The sequence below is a fragment of the Lynx canadensis genome, chromosome B4 (assembly GCF_007474595.2).
Source record: "Lynx canadensis isolate LIC74 chromosome B4, mLynCan4.pri.v2, whole genome shotgun sequence".
NCBI classification, from domain to species: domain Eukaryota; kingdom Metazoa; phylum Chordata; class Mammalia; order Carnivora; family Felidae; genus Lynx; species Lynx canadensis.
Genome location: NC_044309.1, coordinates 10,325,541 through 10,342,280, shown reverse-complemented (window position 1 = coordinate 10,342,280; position 16,740 = coordinate 10,325,541). Strand labels below are relative to the sequence as shown.

The 16,740-nt window shown below is 46.9% G+C and overlaps 1 protein-coding gene across 10 annotated transcripts in view; it reads right to left on the bottom strand.

The window, feature by feature from the left end:
* CELF2 (CUGBP Elav-like family member 2) overlaps positions 1 to 16,740 on the bottom strand; it is a 405,408-nt gene that overhangs the window by 155,441 nt on the left and 233,227 nt on the right. For 8 of the 10 annotated variants that reach the window (XM_030322970.1, XM_030322971.1, XM_030322973.1 and 5 more), the window contains one exon: positions 8,711 to 8,907. In XM_030322970.1, coding sequence (XP_030178830.1) covers positions 8,711 to 8,888 — 178 coding nt within the window. In that variant the 5' untranslated portion in view covers positions 8,889 to 8,907. Of the gene's footprint in view, positions 1 to 8,710; positions 8,908 to 9,073; positions 9,303 to 16,740 lie in introns of those variants that run through there. The other 2 variants (XM_032593818.1, XM_030322974.1) reach the window with 2 other exon arrangements.

Sequence of the window (16,740 nt, the reverse complement as noted above, 5' to 3'; positions counted from 1 at the left end):
TATTCTGTGCTCCCTTCCCCACCACACGTGTGCATCAAAGCAGACTGGAAAATAAACTCAAGACATTGGAAGGCCCTAATTCTTTAATACATATAATTGGTCTAGTTCACTGCAAATTCCTCTAGTGTGATACTTAATGTATCACTGAGGTACCTAATGTCTGATTTTCCACTGAATTTCACAGTAGGGGTCAGAACATTTCCAATTCTCTTGACCAGGTGTCCTGAAAGCCAGTGTACCATCATCTGTCATTTCTGTTACCAGAATATAAAAACCCGAATCAATCTGTTGCTAAATCATATTATTTTAGTCTAGCTTCTACTTTTTCCCATTTGGCCAATTCTCTTTTCATCCCTTTTCAGTTTCCAGTGGTTTTGAAGGTCATATGATTGTTGTGCATTTATTCATAGTGGCACATTCTGGCACGCTTATGTCTGAAGGGTCTCGTAAGAGGTTTGGGCTAGCTAGCCAATATTAGAAAAGAAAGCATGTGAATAGATGATCTCAGGATCAGTGAAGTTTGGACAAGGAACAAAGAACCCGAGACCTCATGCCTAAATCTTGTTAGCATCTGGGGCCATATGTCCAAGAAGAAAATTCAGTCTTTTAAGAATCCATGAACACAAGAAAAAGGATAGTCATGGTGCTAAGACCATGGTTGGAATCATTAAAGACCAGAAACTTTCTCACAAGGTATGTAATGACTTTATTTGTATTTTTAACACTAGCATTCTAAACACTTCTAAATCTAACTCAACTACGGTCAACGGTAAGTTTTCATTAGAAGCAAAGACTGAAGGAGGAAGAGAGAAAACCTTTCAACCTGATTGCCTGATCATCTGGGGTCTTTGGAGTGGAAGCAGTAAGGGAGGGCAGGTCGTGCTACGCCACGCCAATTCATAGGCCACGCACGTGTGTGTCAGAGCAACGGGCAGCTCTACCCTACATGAAGCACTCTCCTTCTGCTTGGGAAACTGGACTTCTCATTTCCAAAGACCGGTTTCATAATGACCCTCAGTATCGTAAACCAGGGTGGTTCACTTGTGTAACTGATGGGAGAGCATTTCTAACATGGACAAATCTCGTTGGGGGCAAATGAAAAGGCAAATAAGACCTCTGGGCAGGCAAACTATAAATGTACTCAATGGGAAATGCAAATTGTGAGATCTAAATTTAGCTGTTTCAGTAAACCTGTAGACATGTGTGGGAGGGATCCCAACAGACCTAGGCCATGAGGCCCTGGGTTTACTTTTCATGTAAATTTCTACAAAAAAAAAAAAAAATCCATTCTCCTTTCATCCATATCCTGTTTTCTTTATTCCTTTGCTACGTTAATTCCAGAAAGGCAAATCTACCAGGGACAAGACGGCTGGGGACCAGCTGATGTCCCAGACAAAGGAGGAGAAAACAAAATGGTCAGAAGCAGCCTTAAGTAATTTATTTTCTTCTTTGATATTGGCTCTGTGTGTCCTCTGTGTTTCCCTCCTTCCTTTTCTTCCTCTTTTCCTCTCCAGAGATATAAGGATCAAAATATGCCCAGGACAGATATTATCTGCCAGGGGAGAAGCTACCCTTTGATAAAAGCAACAGAAATTCAGGGCTGGGCTAGACAGGCACAATCCAGTCTCAGCTCCGGAGTAGGGGGCATTTAACAGGATTCCTTCTCGCTGTAACTTAACAGAGGCTAATTTTACAATTCTCTGATTCATCTCAATCGGTGCTTGTGGATGCAGTCTGTATAAGTCAAAATAGTTTAAAACTCCACGAAAACCATGAATTGTTAAATCTTTAATATAGCCATATGATAAAACTACTGAACCCACCTCTCCCAGGGATGTGATAAGGATCCCCGCCTGCATGAATATAAAAATTCTGACTGCATTTTACATTTATCCTGCAGGACTCAGTCAGCCAAACAATGAAAAGATGTCACAGGAAGTTACACAGTGATTTCTGTTAACGTAAAATTAATTCAGGATGAGAGATCCTTCCTGTGGGCCACTGAGACAGCACTATCAAAACTGGGGCTGTCCCAGAAAATCTAGGGCAGCAACCCTGGATTCCAAGAGACTGAGGGCAGAAATCCTATCCCTACTTGTGTGCGTTGAAATGTAAAATTGGTTCATCTTCCTGCATTTTGAATTCTTTCTCAAGTATGGATTTCAAGATGCCATCGCTTCAATAAACTGGTTCCACGCCCCTTTCTGTTACTTAAGGGAAGCTTCTGACAAGAGTCCTTTCAGGAAGAAAGGAAAGGCATGAAACATGGAAACGCTCCCACCCCAGTCCTCCAATGGGATTCCTTTAATAAAAAGGTCGAAGGTGTTCTCTGCGAACCTTTCCCATTTTAAGGATTATGGGTCAATAAGACAGCACCTCTCTTCGGACTCTTCCAGCAGCATGTGACGCCGCTACATCAGGGCTGAAGACACCGAGACGTGCTCCCTGAACGAGCTGGTGATGATGAAATAGCGCTAAGTCTCTTGTAAGCCCCGGGGCCTGCTCTCCTCCCACCCTACCACAGGAGAATGTTCTGGATGCAGGGCTTCCTCTCGTCAAAGTCTGAAATGAGGAACGTTAGGTGCTGGTGCCTTGCACCCTTCTCCTAGGGATTAGGACCAACTTAGAGTTTATTAATGAATTCCTGCAGACTGAAGTAGGGGCTTTCAGAAGGGAAGGAGCGACTCCGAGTCAAAGACCGAGCAGGAGGGGACGAGGGTCACATCAGCCATGGCGCGGGCCACCCCAACTGCGGCCGGACCATCAAGAAGATGAAAAGGCACCGGCACCACAGCCGCTCCAAGAACTGCTCTTTTGAAACGTTAATAACTCTTCCCAGAGGAGCCTTGAATTTACTTTTTGTTCCACCCAGAATGTTCTGGGCTCTAGAACTGGAGGAGCTACAGCTGCAGAGAAGCTCTACCACGACCTGACCTCGGAGCACATTTCAAGAAAAAAGGAAGTTTTGTTCTTCAGGCCTGTGGCACACAGACAGAGTCTACGCAAGCCACTTCCCGTTTCTAGCTCTCTTTTGGCTGAGAAATCGCAGGGGTGGGGTGGAGGGAGGGAGAGAGACAGGGAGGGAGAGGGAGAGAAATGTGATCACTGAGGCATTAGGTTCGGACCCAGGGCTTGGTCCGATCCTCTACTTTCAAACGTTCAATGATTTCTTTCTAGTTACTTAGCACAGACCCCTCAGTTTTCCTTCCTGTAAAATCAGAACAACAAAGCATGTAACTTAACAAGATTAAATAGGAATATTTAACACCTGAGGTTAGAAAAATGTAACTCGCCTTCATTCTACAGTAGACTTTTTTAGGGTGCTATGGTCCTGGGTTATAATTTTGACGAGAACAGAAATATCAAGAGAGCAACGATCCAAGGAACCCAATTTACCAACATGGGGAGGCTCTGGGGGAGTCTGGGTTCCATGAACCCCACGCCCGCACCTGCCACGTCCTCCATGTACGTCCTTTTCGGTCACCAACCTGAGGCCAGAGGCCACCCCTCTGCCTTGCCTGGCTTCCCTACCTTAGGTCTCAGAGAACATTCTGAGACACACCCAACACCCTTCCTGACCCTCTCCAGAAACAGGTGATTCCACCTCCCCGCTCGCTCCCAGAAGCACAACCCTCAGCACCCTACTCTCAACAGCCGCACGATCCCAGTGTCAGGAGGAGCCGCCCTGCTCTCCAGCGATCCTGCCCTTCTTTCCCACCAGCTCTTCCAAAGCAGTCGTTTTAGACCTTTTCCGTTCTCCTTATGTCTTCTGCTCCGCCGGCCTCCTCAGGAACGGGCCGTCTCCAGAGAAGACGGAGGGCATCTGTGCTACTTCCCTCCATTAGACCGAAATCTGATCTGCTGTTACTTCCTTCTAACTGCCCTGCTGTCTGAGATGAGGGCCCCTTGTCCCCTGTTTCATTGTTCTTCGGCCACTCTTTGTCTCCTCAAAGACCCCGATTCCTGTCTTCCTTATGCTTTCAGTAGGTCCGCTGGCTTCAGCTCCTTACCGTTTGCTTAACACAAAAATGGCCAGACTCCTAGAAAGGGCGGGCTCACACGTAAATCTACACAGTCCGTGACTGCTACCCTTCTCAAATGCTGTCACGTCCTCCCAAACACCCGAGCCAGTGGCTTTCCTTGGCCCACACACATCCTTCTTGACTCTTCTGTGATACCTCAGACTCAACACACGGTCCAACCTGGACTCCATATTCCTCCCCTTCCCCTTCTCTTCACTGTCGACTGCTTTTCCACTCCTCCCAGTGAGGCCAAAGTCCTCCTGTTCATCCCTGCCTCGATTTAGTTATCAAGTCCCCTTCTTTCCGACACTCTCAGGTCTGTGTCACTCGGGACCCCCTTGCCCATGGCCAGGGCCAGCAGCGTCTCTGTTCAGGCCCCACGTGCTTCAGCCGACACACTGCACCAGCCTCCTGGTCTCTGTTCCCTGTGCTGACAAAGCCTTCACTGACCCTCAACTATCTAGGCAATAAAATTCTAATATTTAAGCCTGAGAATTAAAGCCTTCTAAGAACTGGCCCTAGCTTCTATTTCCAGATGTCGTGACCTCCCCCCCTTCCATTTCATTTCATGGACTTCACGTTTCTTTCCATCTCTGGCAGGATTCACAGTTCCCAGGACCTGCCCTGCATTTCTCACCCCACGCCTACCATCAGGCCAGTCCATCCACTTGCAATGTTCAACACTGTCTTTACTTATTGAAATCCAATTTTTCTTTTTCAGGATTTGGTGAAGCTGCCATGTCTCCCTATCTCCACAGCTGCCAATTATTCATCACCCGCCCCCCCCCCAACACTGAACTTCCAGAGTTTAGATAGGCTCCTCCCCTTCCTGCCCTTATCCCATGGTCTTCAATAGTTCCGTCACCTGTGCACCGGCCTCACTGTCCCTATTAGATTTCAAGTTCTTGGGGACAGTGATGATAATAGCAATTATAACAGTAACCATCAGCACACAAGCTCCTACTATCTCCCAGCTCTGGGCAAACAAAGCACGTAACTTCATCTGGGTGACCCTACTGGACAGTCTCCACCCTCAGATGAGATTAAGAAACACGCACAAGGCCGACACCCAAGAAGTGGTCGAGCCAAAAATTGAATTTTGGCTTGTCTGACTTCAAAACCGATGCTCTTAACTACTGGGGGGTATTTCTCAGCACCCACAGACTTGACCGGTAACTACTGAATAAAACATCTTCTCCATGAGTCCTAGTAGGTAGGACAGCCAGCTTCCACAGCTTGCGGACTTTGCCTAGTCAACACATATGCTAATAGGGAGAAGGCACGAACAGCTTAGGCTCTAATTCTTAAAGGGTGATTAAAACAAAACAAAACAAAACAAAAAACCCAAAAAACAAAAACAAAGTTTTTATGCCTTGAGACTTAAATAGAACATCAGGTGCAAAGCGAGAGAAAAACCTAATTCACCTGGATTACGGAATAACCGGATTTTGTCTCTGTCCTTGGAACTATCAATGTCATTGAAGCAATGAATCACGGCCACTCCAAAAGCCCTACTTAGACTATTTAGACTGTGTTCAGACAGAGCTCCAAAATTCTGATTTCTGAGGATGTGACATCAGCCCGGGAACACACGACGACTATACTCTGCTGACAGGACCAATGTAAATGTGAGGTCCTGCTGTACGTGTGCACAGGAAAATACCATAGCGCGCACACAGGCATCGGTGGAAAAGTGGTGGTGGTTGCTCTCTATATGGAAGCGGCTAAGGGCTGTAATCCTCGGAGGGGAATGTCATTATACAGCTCAAATCCCATCACTACAAATACTGTTAAAACAGAGGTATCTCTGTAACAAAAATCCTTTCAAGCTTCGGCTGACAGTCCACATACTTCAAGCAATATTTGATGTGAGCCTTGGAGTTCACAGTAATGGGAAATGACCTATATTTCCAAAGGTAAGATTTGAATGATTTCATCTGTAACTGTAAAAAAAAAAAATTTTTTTTTTTTTTACATTTATTTATTTTTGAGAGACAGAGACAGACAGAGCGTGAGCAGGGGAGGGGCAGAGAGAGAGGGAGACACAGAGTCAGAAGCAGGCTCCAGGCTCCGAGCCGGCAGCACAGAGCCCGACACGGGACTCGAACCCACGAACCGTGAGATCATGACCTGAGCCGAAGTCGGACGCTTAACCGAGGCGCCCCTTCATCTGTAACTTCTATCCCATGATAGAATGGGAATGATGTACAATCTAAACCCATGAGCATCGAAACTAAATAAACACAAAGGCAGGAACCAAATCAACCTTGCTCGTAAAGGTCAGAATTCCCTCCTTTCATTTGGGGAGCATTTAGGTAAAGGAGAAGGCCCCCCGGCCCACACCCTGAAATGGAGCAGAACAAGGTTGGTTTGAGGCCTCATCTGAATGAAGTGAACACATGGAGGTCAAGTACATGAAGACGGACTGTGCCCAAATTCCTACTCTGCTACTTACTAGCTGGGTCAAATGAGTTTTGCTTCTTAACTTTTTTTTTTTTTACAGAGCCTCGATGTTCTCATCTGTAAAACGTGACGAACAGCGCCTACTTTCAGGATTTTGGCAAGAAGGAAATGAAAGAACTCCTAAAACAGGGCCTGGTGCATAGCGTATGTGCTTAAAAAAGTTTGCTCCTTCATCGCGTCTCCTCCTCCCTCCAAGACTCTGGGCTTATGCAAACTATTTAAAGGAAGTTAGTTGCAAGACATAGTGACTGAAGTTAACAAAATGTGTAGTCTCAAATGTAGCCTCTTCAAGACAGTGCTCAGAGGAACACTGAGGAAAAGAGAAAATGGTAGAAAAACTAGACCATGCACACTTTCTTGATGGAAAGAAGGTCTTTTTGGCTAAGGCAAGACATGTGTGAAAGCTAAAATGCAAGTAATCAGACAATAGTAAATGAGGTTTGATCACTATGTCAAAGGTCATTCTGAAAAATGCTGAGAAACTGAAATCTGGAGGCACATTTTCCTGGACAAGGATGAACTCATGGTTACTCTTCTAAAACACTAGTTTACTGCCCCGGCCTAGTTTTCTGCGGGTGCCGTTCTAGATGGTGGGATGGCCCTTCTGGTGACTCTCTGCTCCAGTCTGGTGCACTGAAGTTTCTTTCCTCAGTAGGATACTACAGAAATTAATTATGAAAACAAATTCTAGTCTTCTACATTTGGGACACATGTGGGTAAATAATTTGGAAATATGATCCACAAACATCTCAACATTGCCCGTCTGTGATGTCTTAACTCCTATCGAATTTCAGATATTTGATATTTTTTCTAATAATGGGACAACCAAATTTGTGGTGAGAAAATTCCCCTTAAGTTATTTTGAAAACACCCTTGGTGTTACATGGTTTGAGACAGAGAACAGGAGTCTTAGGAACTTAACCTGAAGGCAGTCTGCTCGGCTTTATAAAACGTGTATTGGCCTTAACATTCTTTCAAAGGTTTCTGAACGTGCTATCAGACCTCAGCAACTACAGAGAACAAGAGATGGCCCAGCATTTCTCAGAGTCACAGAACATCAGTCTTAATGATTATTTAGTCCTGTCCCTTCACCTTCACAGTAAGAAAGAGGCTCAGAAAAGTGTGTGCTAACATTCACGGGTTCAACCAAAGTATACATACGAGCCACACAATGAGTTTGCAGGACCTCTCATGAGAGGTGACACAGAAACAAAATAATAGGGCAGACAGAAATTCCAAGGTGCAGAGAAAAAGAAAGAGCAAGATCTACTGAAAGACAGAGGGGCCCTAGTTCGACAGCCCAAGAAATCAAGAACAGAGAAAGAACAAAAATACTAAAGCCAGGTTAAAACATCGACAAAGACCAAAAGGGAGCAGCGGAGAAGGTATTTTAAATTTAGTTTGCATGGAGCTTACAGGGGAGGACTCCAAAACACAGAAGCTTCAACCACCCGGGTTTCTCGTCTCTATTTTAACAACCGACACCCCCCCGCCCCCCATCACCCTCGTCTTAAAATGGAGGCAGTAAAAAGCACCAGGTTGTACACTTGAATCCTACCACTGGTAAGGGCGTAAACCACAAGCGTTTTTAAGGTGTGCTAACTATTTCAGGCCGCTAGGGTGCTTCTTCCCGCCCGAAAAGGCACATTTCTCTCAATGATCCCCGTTTAAACCCAAGAATTGATGTCCCTCTTAAAAGTGTACCCTTTATTCCTGACCCCAGTGGTATTACAGCAACTGTTCCGAAGGCATTTCAGGGTCCCCACAGGCTACGGAAAAGTAAAATGCCATCGTAATTGCACGGGCAATAACGGGAAGGCAGGGGTAGAAAGAGTTGGCTTAGGAAACGCAAGGCTGAGAAACACGGTTCCTTAGAGAGGCAGCTACTCCACCCCAGAGGAGCCTGCGCTGCCTAGAAAGTGACCTCGGGAGAGCAATCACGCGCCTGCACAGAGGCGCGGCCGCGGGCTCCCGCCGCTCCTCCCTCCCGCCGCTCCTCCCTCCCGCGTCCCGGGCAGGCTCGGTCCACCTGTCCGGCGGGCGGGCGGGGAGGAGCCCGCCTGGCCGGAGCACCCGGGCGGCGGCGGCGGCGGCGGCGGCTTGCTCCCCCTCGCGATCCTCCCTCCCGCGGGCGCAGGGCAGCCCCGCCGGCCCCGCGCCCCCGGTGCCCCTGACCGCGCGCCCTGCCCCCTCCCCACCGCGTGCGTTCCCCACGGTCTGTGTACCTTTACTCTGGGGAGGGTTCTGACTCCGGTCCCGGAGGACGTTGATCTGGTAGACGGCTCCGTAAGGCTCAAAAAGTTCTTTCAGCTCCTTTTCCGACCAGGACCGGGGGATTTGTCCGACAAACATCTTAATGGCATCTGGGTCTGGTTGGTCTGAGTGATCCAAAGCGCCGTTCATCTTGTTGGCTGTGCCGTTACTGTCAAAAAGGGAACCGGGAGCCAGAGTTAGGGCTGCACGGTGAGGGACAGGAAGAAAAAAAATGGGGGTGGGGGTGGGGAGGCGGAAGGAGGAGGAAGAGGAGCACGGGGCAAAGTGCCTAATGAGTCGGAGAAATTTGATGAACTAAAACAAAGCACAGGCACCATTAGGTTGCTCCGCGGCGGCAGCGGCTGCGGGCTCTCACTGCAGGCTGCTGTTCAGCATCGCCGCCCGAGCACAGGGCAGCGCCCCGCCGGCTGTCACCCGGGGCGTGGACATCTTGAAGCCCGGCTCGGGAGGCAGCTGCAAGTTAAGTGCAGGTCTCGCTCTGCAAGGCTGCCACCAACGCATCCGCAGCGTTATCAGCCCCACATTGGCTCTCGTGTGCAAAGAAGGGCAGGGCTGGATTTCTGCTGGATTCTCCCCCTCCGTCCCCCCCCCACCCCCCGCCCTCCCTCCGGCCCCGCCTTTTGGAGGTTTTTGGAAGAGAGGAGAGAGGTGGTAATAATAAAGTCACATGAAAAGAAAATGAAACACTTGGCAGCCCATCAGATGACTAATGCAAGATGCTGGTGATGAATTTGCAGAGTGCGCGAGGCATCCATGTGTGCATCAAATTAGTACGTTGTTGCTGCTCAGAATGGAAAGTGCTCCAGCAATGCGGCTGGGCGCAGCTGATTGGCTGCCCACACTGGAGAAAAGGGCCGGGGCGGGGAGGGGGCTCCCATTTAAAAAGCACATTGTTTATGGGATCCAGGCACAAAGGGTTTAATTCAGAGAGGCAAAGGCGATCTCAGAAATGCCTGCTTTGTGCTGGGGGGGGGGGGGCGGGGGGGGGGGGAATGCAGCCCCAGAAAGTTGAGTTCCCACTAAAGGACACTGAATATTTCAAATCTTTCACACTCCATAAATTGCTCTCTGTATATCTGACTTCCAGATGTTGCACTTGAGTTCTAAACAATCACACGTTTGGGAGAGAAAAGAGGAAAGTCTGCCTTTTCTTCTCCTAGCTTCAGTAAATATTTGGGGCTGATACAAAGAGCAAGACCATAAGCTTTTACATATCAATCTTCTTTAATGCTGTTTTCCAAAACCCTCATTTGGAAGAAAGAATGCTTGTTTAGAATTCTGCAATTCTAGTCAACATCATGTAATACGATGATGAAGGCATTCATTTTGTATCTGGATCCCTATTTGAGCTGCAGTAAATAATAAAGCAAAATCCCCTACCTCCTTCATCTACCACCCTCCTCCTTGCAGGCTAAACCCACCTACTCAGCCAAGTGACAAGGCCGAATGCTCTAAGCAGCCTTCATTTGCAGTACTGTGCCCTTGGTTTAGCATCTCATCCTGTGAAAATCAAACGCGCCCAAACAAGTGCACAGCCGCCGGACGAAGTACCTGCAGAGCCATGTCCGTGAGGGTCCGCCAGCCCCCAGCCCAGGAGGCAGAAAGGTCAAACGGGGGCCACATGGGCGAAAACCTCAGTGCAAATGGCAGGTGTCATTTCAGGGTGGCTTGGGGGTAATAATTTAGAAGACAGTCGAGGATCTCAAGCAGGGTTTCTTATTAGGTTAAAGCAAACAATCCAAGACCACCAGTGTACCTTAAATCTGCTGTGGACCTAGGGTAGTCCGGAGCCCTGGATAAAAAAGACCCCCCCACCCCTGATGGCTAAAAAACAAACAAAAAGGCTGTGGAAAGCGCGAATCCTGAATTTAATTTAATCCCGAGAGGAAAATGATGGCAAAGACTCTTCACTAGGGTCTTGGCTTCAATTTCTACTTCTTCTTATTCCCTCTATTTTACCACTTATTTTTTTTTTAATCCTTGAGACAAACAATCAGACTAACTTGAAGCACTTTTCAGAGCTTTCTCTAATCAACCTTATTGTTACAAAAAAATGTTCTGCTGAATAAAATATTGAGCGCAAAATCTTCTTTCAACAATTTAGGTGCAATGTAATGGTCGTTTATATTAGAGGTTGATGGTTTATCTTGTTCCTGGGCACCTGTACTTTACAAATCACCCTTTGAGAATTCAGTGGGCACTGTAACCCCAGGGGGAGGGAGGTGGGTTGGCTCACTGGAGGTGGCGAGGCCCCAGAATATGGTGTGGAACAGAATATGGTGCTCACAGCTCGTTGAGAGACGAGAGTGTGGTAAGATGTAGTGCTGGGACAGGAAGGGCTGTGGTTACCGCTGCTGACAATCAGCTAGGATGAAAAGAGGAAGGCATTGCCACAGGTCTCAGCTAAGAGGGAACGGAAGTTCCCAAAATGGGGCTGTTGCATCCTGTCTGTAAAGAGCACGGTGAATACAATGGAGGAGTTCGGTGCCGGGATATTAGTCCTAACGTCTGGTGTTAGGCTAGAGCAAGCATTCCTTAAGTGCCCTCCCAATGAGGGGCCATTTTCATTTCCTCCAAAAATACTCACGGAGGCACATAAAGGGAGGGAAGCGGACAAGAGGGCCTGTACCTTACGCCTTTGCTCTTTATATCGGTAAGTGTGTATTTATAACCCTTCTCCTATCAGCCGTCCTGCAGGGATGCCTTCAGAGCTCTGATCATCCTGAGGCGGCGGGCTGTCAGGGCTCAGGGCACGGGCTCTGAATCCTCGCACCAGTACTTCCTAACTGGGCCACTCTGGGCCTTCAACTCTTCATCTGTAAAATGGGAGCAACAGACGTCACCTCGCAGAGCCAGGTGTTCATTACAGAACACGGTCCACAGTAAGTGTCTCAGAAGTGTTAGCTTTTTCTGCCTTTAAGTCTCTTCTTCTTTGTGCTTGTGATACACTAGAGTGAGTGACCATTACAAGCCTTCTTTTCCATTCCATTTTTTTTTTAGCAGAGACTCAAACACAATTCCTACCCTAAATAATAATAACGTATCTTTTAGTGAGGATTTACATGCCAGGTATGGTGTCAGGGTCTTTGCTTTCATTATTAGTGATCTCTATAACAATCCTATCAGAAAGTAGTATTTTCTAGATGCAAATATTGAAGAAGTTCCTTTCCTAAGATTACTGGCTTACATATCGTGAGAGGAGAATTCAAAACTAGGCCCAGTGGACTCCAAAGCACAAAATATTTCTAATCCATCATGTGGCCAAACACTGTGTCAGGTCTCCCGTGGGCTGAGAGTGAATGGCTCAGGGTAAATCTCAGAGAAGACAAGGCCAGGAGCAAATCCCATTAGGTCCCTGGAATCATACTGCCGAATAAAAGGCAACACACACACACACACACACCTTTCAACCATCTGTGAAAAGGAGGGGGCCAAGGGCAGAACTTGACAGTCCATTAAGACTATGTTAAAAGCCGCATTTTCTCAATAATAACTTAATGTCTCCATCTCCACACCCCCTTCCTCTCTATCACCACAGGGTCACTTCCACGAACGCCTCTCAGACACATCTACACATCATTTCTCAACTACTTGCCATTTTGCAAACAACTGTTCCAAAGATCACCATCAAATGCTAAGAGCATGAAAAGCATGGAAGTCAATCTAATAATGACTAGTTATCCTATGAACCGCTACAAGAACAGAGCTTCTCAATCAAAAGCTTGTGTGCAGGACAGGTGGTCCTAGCCCCACAGACCCCATGTTGCTGGATTCCACACCTGGATCCTAATGGCACTACCACAGACTGGTTAACTTGGCTCGAACGCACGCAAGCTCCTCCTCCTTTGTTTATCTGGACTTTAAAAAAAATGTTTATTTATTTTGAGAGAGAGAGAGAGAGAGAGAGAGCGCGCGCGCGCATGAGCAGGAGAGGGACAGAGAGAGAGGAAGACACAGAATCCGAAGCAGGCTCCAGGCTCTGAGCTGTCAGCACAGAGCCTGATGTGGGGCTCGAACTCACAGACGGTGAGATCATGACCTGAGCTGAAGTCAGATGCTCAACCGACTGAGCCCTCCCAGGCCCCCCTTTAGCTCTTCCTCCTTTGGACTCCCAGCTTTCTTTTGGCTGACGCTCATTCTTAGAAGTCAGACACTTACTGACTTCTTTTGTCCTCATGAGGCTGAACGTGTCGACACCTCTGAGGAAGCCAGAAATTGTGTGTCCAACAGTTAAACCTTCGGGGGTACTTGCCAGAGGCCACGGAGAGCCTGGGCACTCTTCACGTAGGGGTGATTACGGGAGCAGATAACACAAACCTCAGGAAGATCTTCTATTTACTAGAATCTGACTTCGGGCTTAGGAAATCAGACTAGCTCACTTCTGTGTATTCCCTAGACATCCTCAGCACCCAGGACAATGCAGGAATTAACTGCAAATTCAAATGTTTATCGAGAGCTTACTCTCGGCCAGAAAACTTTGCCAGGTACGTGACATAAAATACCGCAACAGCCCCGCAAAGCTGACATTTTCATCCCCGTTTTGCAAATGACGCAACTCCAAGTCATGAAGATAGAGTGGCTTTTCCAATGTCCCACCCCAGAGAAGAGGTCTGTGCAGAGCCTGGACACAGACGTAAAGACCACCTGTGGTTGCTTAGTATCCCATAAACAGGGCTGCTCTAGGGTGAGGCTTCCTGTAGACTCCGTGGCCACTTCCAGGCCCTCGACAGAACCACACGCATCTCCGTTGGCACCTTACCTACAAACGACAAGACGCTGAACGCCAATTCTGCTTTTGCTCTTGGCAAGGAGCCAAATGTAAGGCTCCTCTAGGACAGATGCCATATGGAATCGGACCACAAGTTAGAGAGCACCAAGCCAGCGGGCATTGGTGGTATCAGTCTCAGAGCCAAGATGAAAATATAATGATGTTTGGGGGGAAAAAATGAGAGTACTTGCTTTTTGCTTTTAGCACAGGCACTGACCTACTTCCCTACTCTATTTTTGCGTAAAGAAAACTAGATCAACAGAGGATATGCAAAATCTTCTGAGGTTCCTCTAAGCAGTAAAATATTACAAAAATTATAATAATTCATTCGACATATTATTGTCATTAACTCCAAGACAATAAGCTTTTATATGGTCTAGTGAGTTGCAAGTTTCCTTTTAGAGAGTGGTAACAAAAGAATTGATAGTCCTATTCTTTCATCTTGTTGCTTGGAAAGCAACTTTCTGCACTGTATCTCCTTTAATCTATAGGAAAGGAAGAATGACAAACTTACAAAATGGGTATAAGAAGCGATAAGGAGCTCTAAGCAATTGTATCAGTGCTGAAAAAAAGAGAAGACATAAAATTCCCCCTTCAGGATATAGATCAACCCCAAAACAACACAAAAGGGATGCCTTGTCTTGGACAAATTTTGTGTAAAGACAGCTAATTTCCCTGAGGGTTTATCAGCAATCTTACTATCCCTATCCTTTTTATCCATCTTATTTTGTTTTTTTTTGGTTTTTAGAATGTCTTGTGTCCACACTGCCCAACTCTGGACAGTGGTGGAAATGCTCTGTAACTGCACAATCCAATATGGTAGCCAATAGTTACAAGTGGCTACACCTGAAATTATCGCAGCTGACAAACAATTTTTAACTTTATCTGTAAATACCTCTAACTGCAAATACACTTAAAAAAAAACTAAGTAGAGTTGAGATTACTAAAATATTATCTCCTCAGGAGGTTTTGGGAAAACCAGAATAAGGGGCCAGGAAAATGACACCAATGCTGGGGGCACCTGATAGCAAGTCTGTGGGCTGGTGGGCCGGGTGGTCCTGGGTTCTCGTCCTGGCTCAGCATTAATGTAACTGTGGGATCCCAATAAACCATGTACCCAGCCTGTGCCTCAGTTTCCTCAGTTGAAAAACAAAGAGAAATAGTTCTCATCTGGCTCTTCATTTCTGTAAGTCTGCGACTGTGGGTTGGGCCCCGATGATGATGTATGGAGAAGATAATTTAGGTAATATGACCAGCTGCCTAAAGCCTGGGGGTGATTCCCCATCTGTGTCTGATGCAGTCCCCTGGGGCTCACAGGTGACTAAGGCACAGGCTGGGGAGCTGACAAGGTGTCACCGACACTGTGCACAGCAGCCTGCAGGCTCAGACGGGGCTGCTACCAGAGCATCATCTCTCTTAATTTGCTCCAATTTTTCCTAATATCCCAACTGTGGTCCCATCATTTCAGTCAGCTGACAGGCTGCTCTTTCAAAGGGCTCAGGAATCGTGGTGTGTGTGTGTGTGTGTGTGTGTGTGTGTGTGTGTGTGTGTGTATCACTTCTACTTAAGTAATAGCACATGAAGAAAAGGCTTTTTGGTGATCACAGGAAATTGTCCAAGACTGAGCTGCATAAGGCAAAGGCAGAAGGAAGCTGGCCACGAGCCTGGTGCCTTCCGGTGGGCATGGGCTACAGGATGGGCATGGAAGTCAGTACTACTAACGATCTTCTACGTTGTCCATGCTGTTGTTGCTTAGTAATTTTGAAACGGAATTCTCTCCTCCACTGACTGGCAATGTGGCAGCCAGAGTCCAGCAGCAACAGTTTCCTACACTGCATTGTGTTCGACCCAGTGGAGATGTGGACGCGGCCACGTTCAGAAGGCACAATCCTCTATTCTAAACCTTCCCAGCCTCTCACTTTGGGGAAAGGAATCAGCTGTCCTACAACCTCAAGTTCTGGCAATTTCATGTCCTTCTGCAAATGCACCGTTTCAGGCTTACCATGAAGAAAACCTCCATCTTCTACGGTTGCCTTTCAAAGGAGCACCTTTGCCATTGGACTGACACAGCTACTTTTTTTTTTTTCTTTTAACGTTTATTTATATATGGGAGACAGAGCACAAGAGAGGGAGACACAGAATCTGAAGCAGGCTCCAGGCTCTGAGCTGTCGGCACAGAGCCCAATGTGGGGTTTGAACCCATGAACCGTGAGATCACGACCTGAGCCGGAGTTGGATGCTTAACTGACTGAGCCACCCTGGCGCCCTGCAGCTATATCTTAATTGCATCGGGATTCCGAGTTGCTGAATGGTTTTGGTAAACCTCGCAAAACTCTGGGTATCTGTTGTCTCACTAATAGGATGAAACCATTGACATTCTTGTATTTACCTGGAAGGTACTGTTACTGTTTGCCACCAAAACTTTGTGTGCCCAGGCCACACCAAGTACAGGATGGGACCCCAAATCTCTGAAGTGAGACATCTGGAGGTTGGCTGGTGAACTCGCAGCATATTAACTGGAGCAAACAATACCCTAAGTGGCTGAAGAGGACAAAGTCTTTCTCTAAATGGTCCAATTGTACAGTAAATTAGTTTGTGTTCCTCTAGAACAAAGTTCAAGTTCCCTGTGAGTACATATACATGTATTATGTTTATCCCTGTGCTTTGAGACAAGGTGAAAAAATACATACTTTATTAAGAACATGTAGCACATCAATTTCATTCACAGATGACCCCTGTGATAGGCATCCTCCCTCTGGATTGCTGGAATTAAGGCTGGATTATATTTGGACGGAGGTCTCAAAGTGATCCGTTTGTCTACCAGGGTGAAATGTAAGCCTGACTCGTAGGAAATGATTCCTGCAGGAAAGGCCACACGACACAGGCATCTGGACTCACCGAGTAAAAGGGAAACCTTATTACCTTCTCTCAACTTGACTGCTAGTAAAAAGCAGATAGCTGGAAAACCCCCACAAAGAAGTAAATTCGGAGGCATCCGGGGGTACCTGGAGTCTGAACATACAATAACCCTTGCTGGGAAGGCAGTGAGGCATCGGCTCTGGATGGCCCCTGCCCAGGAACTCACTTCATTCAGTGATTTATCAGAAATAGTTCAGTGGACTTCAGGCAGGAGAGGAGGCATTGGCATAGGGAGAGGTTTTTTAGATGAACTTTTAGAAATGGCAACAGGGGAATAATAGTCACATATAAGAT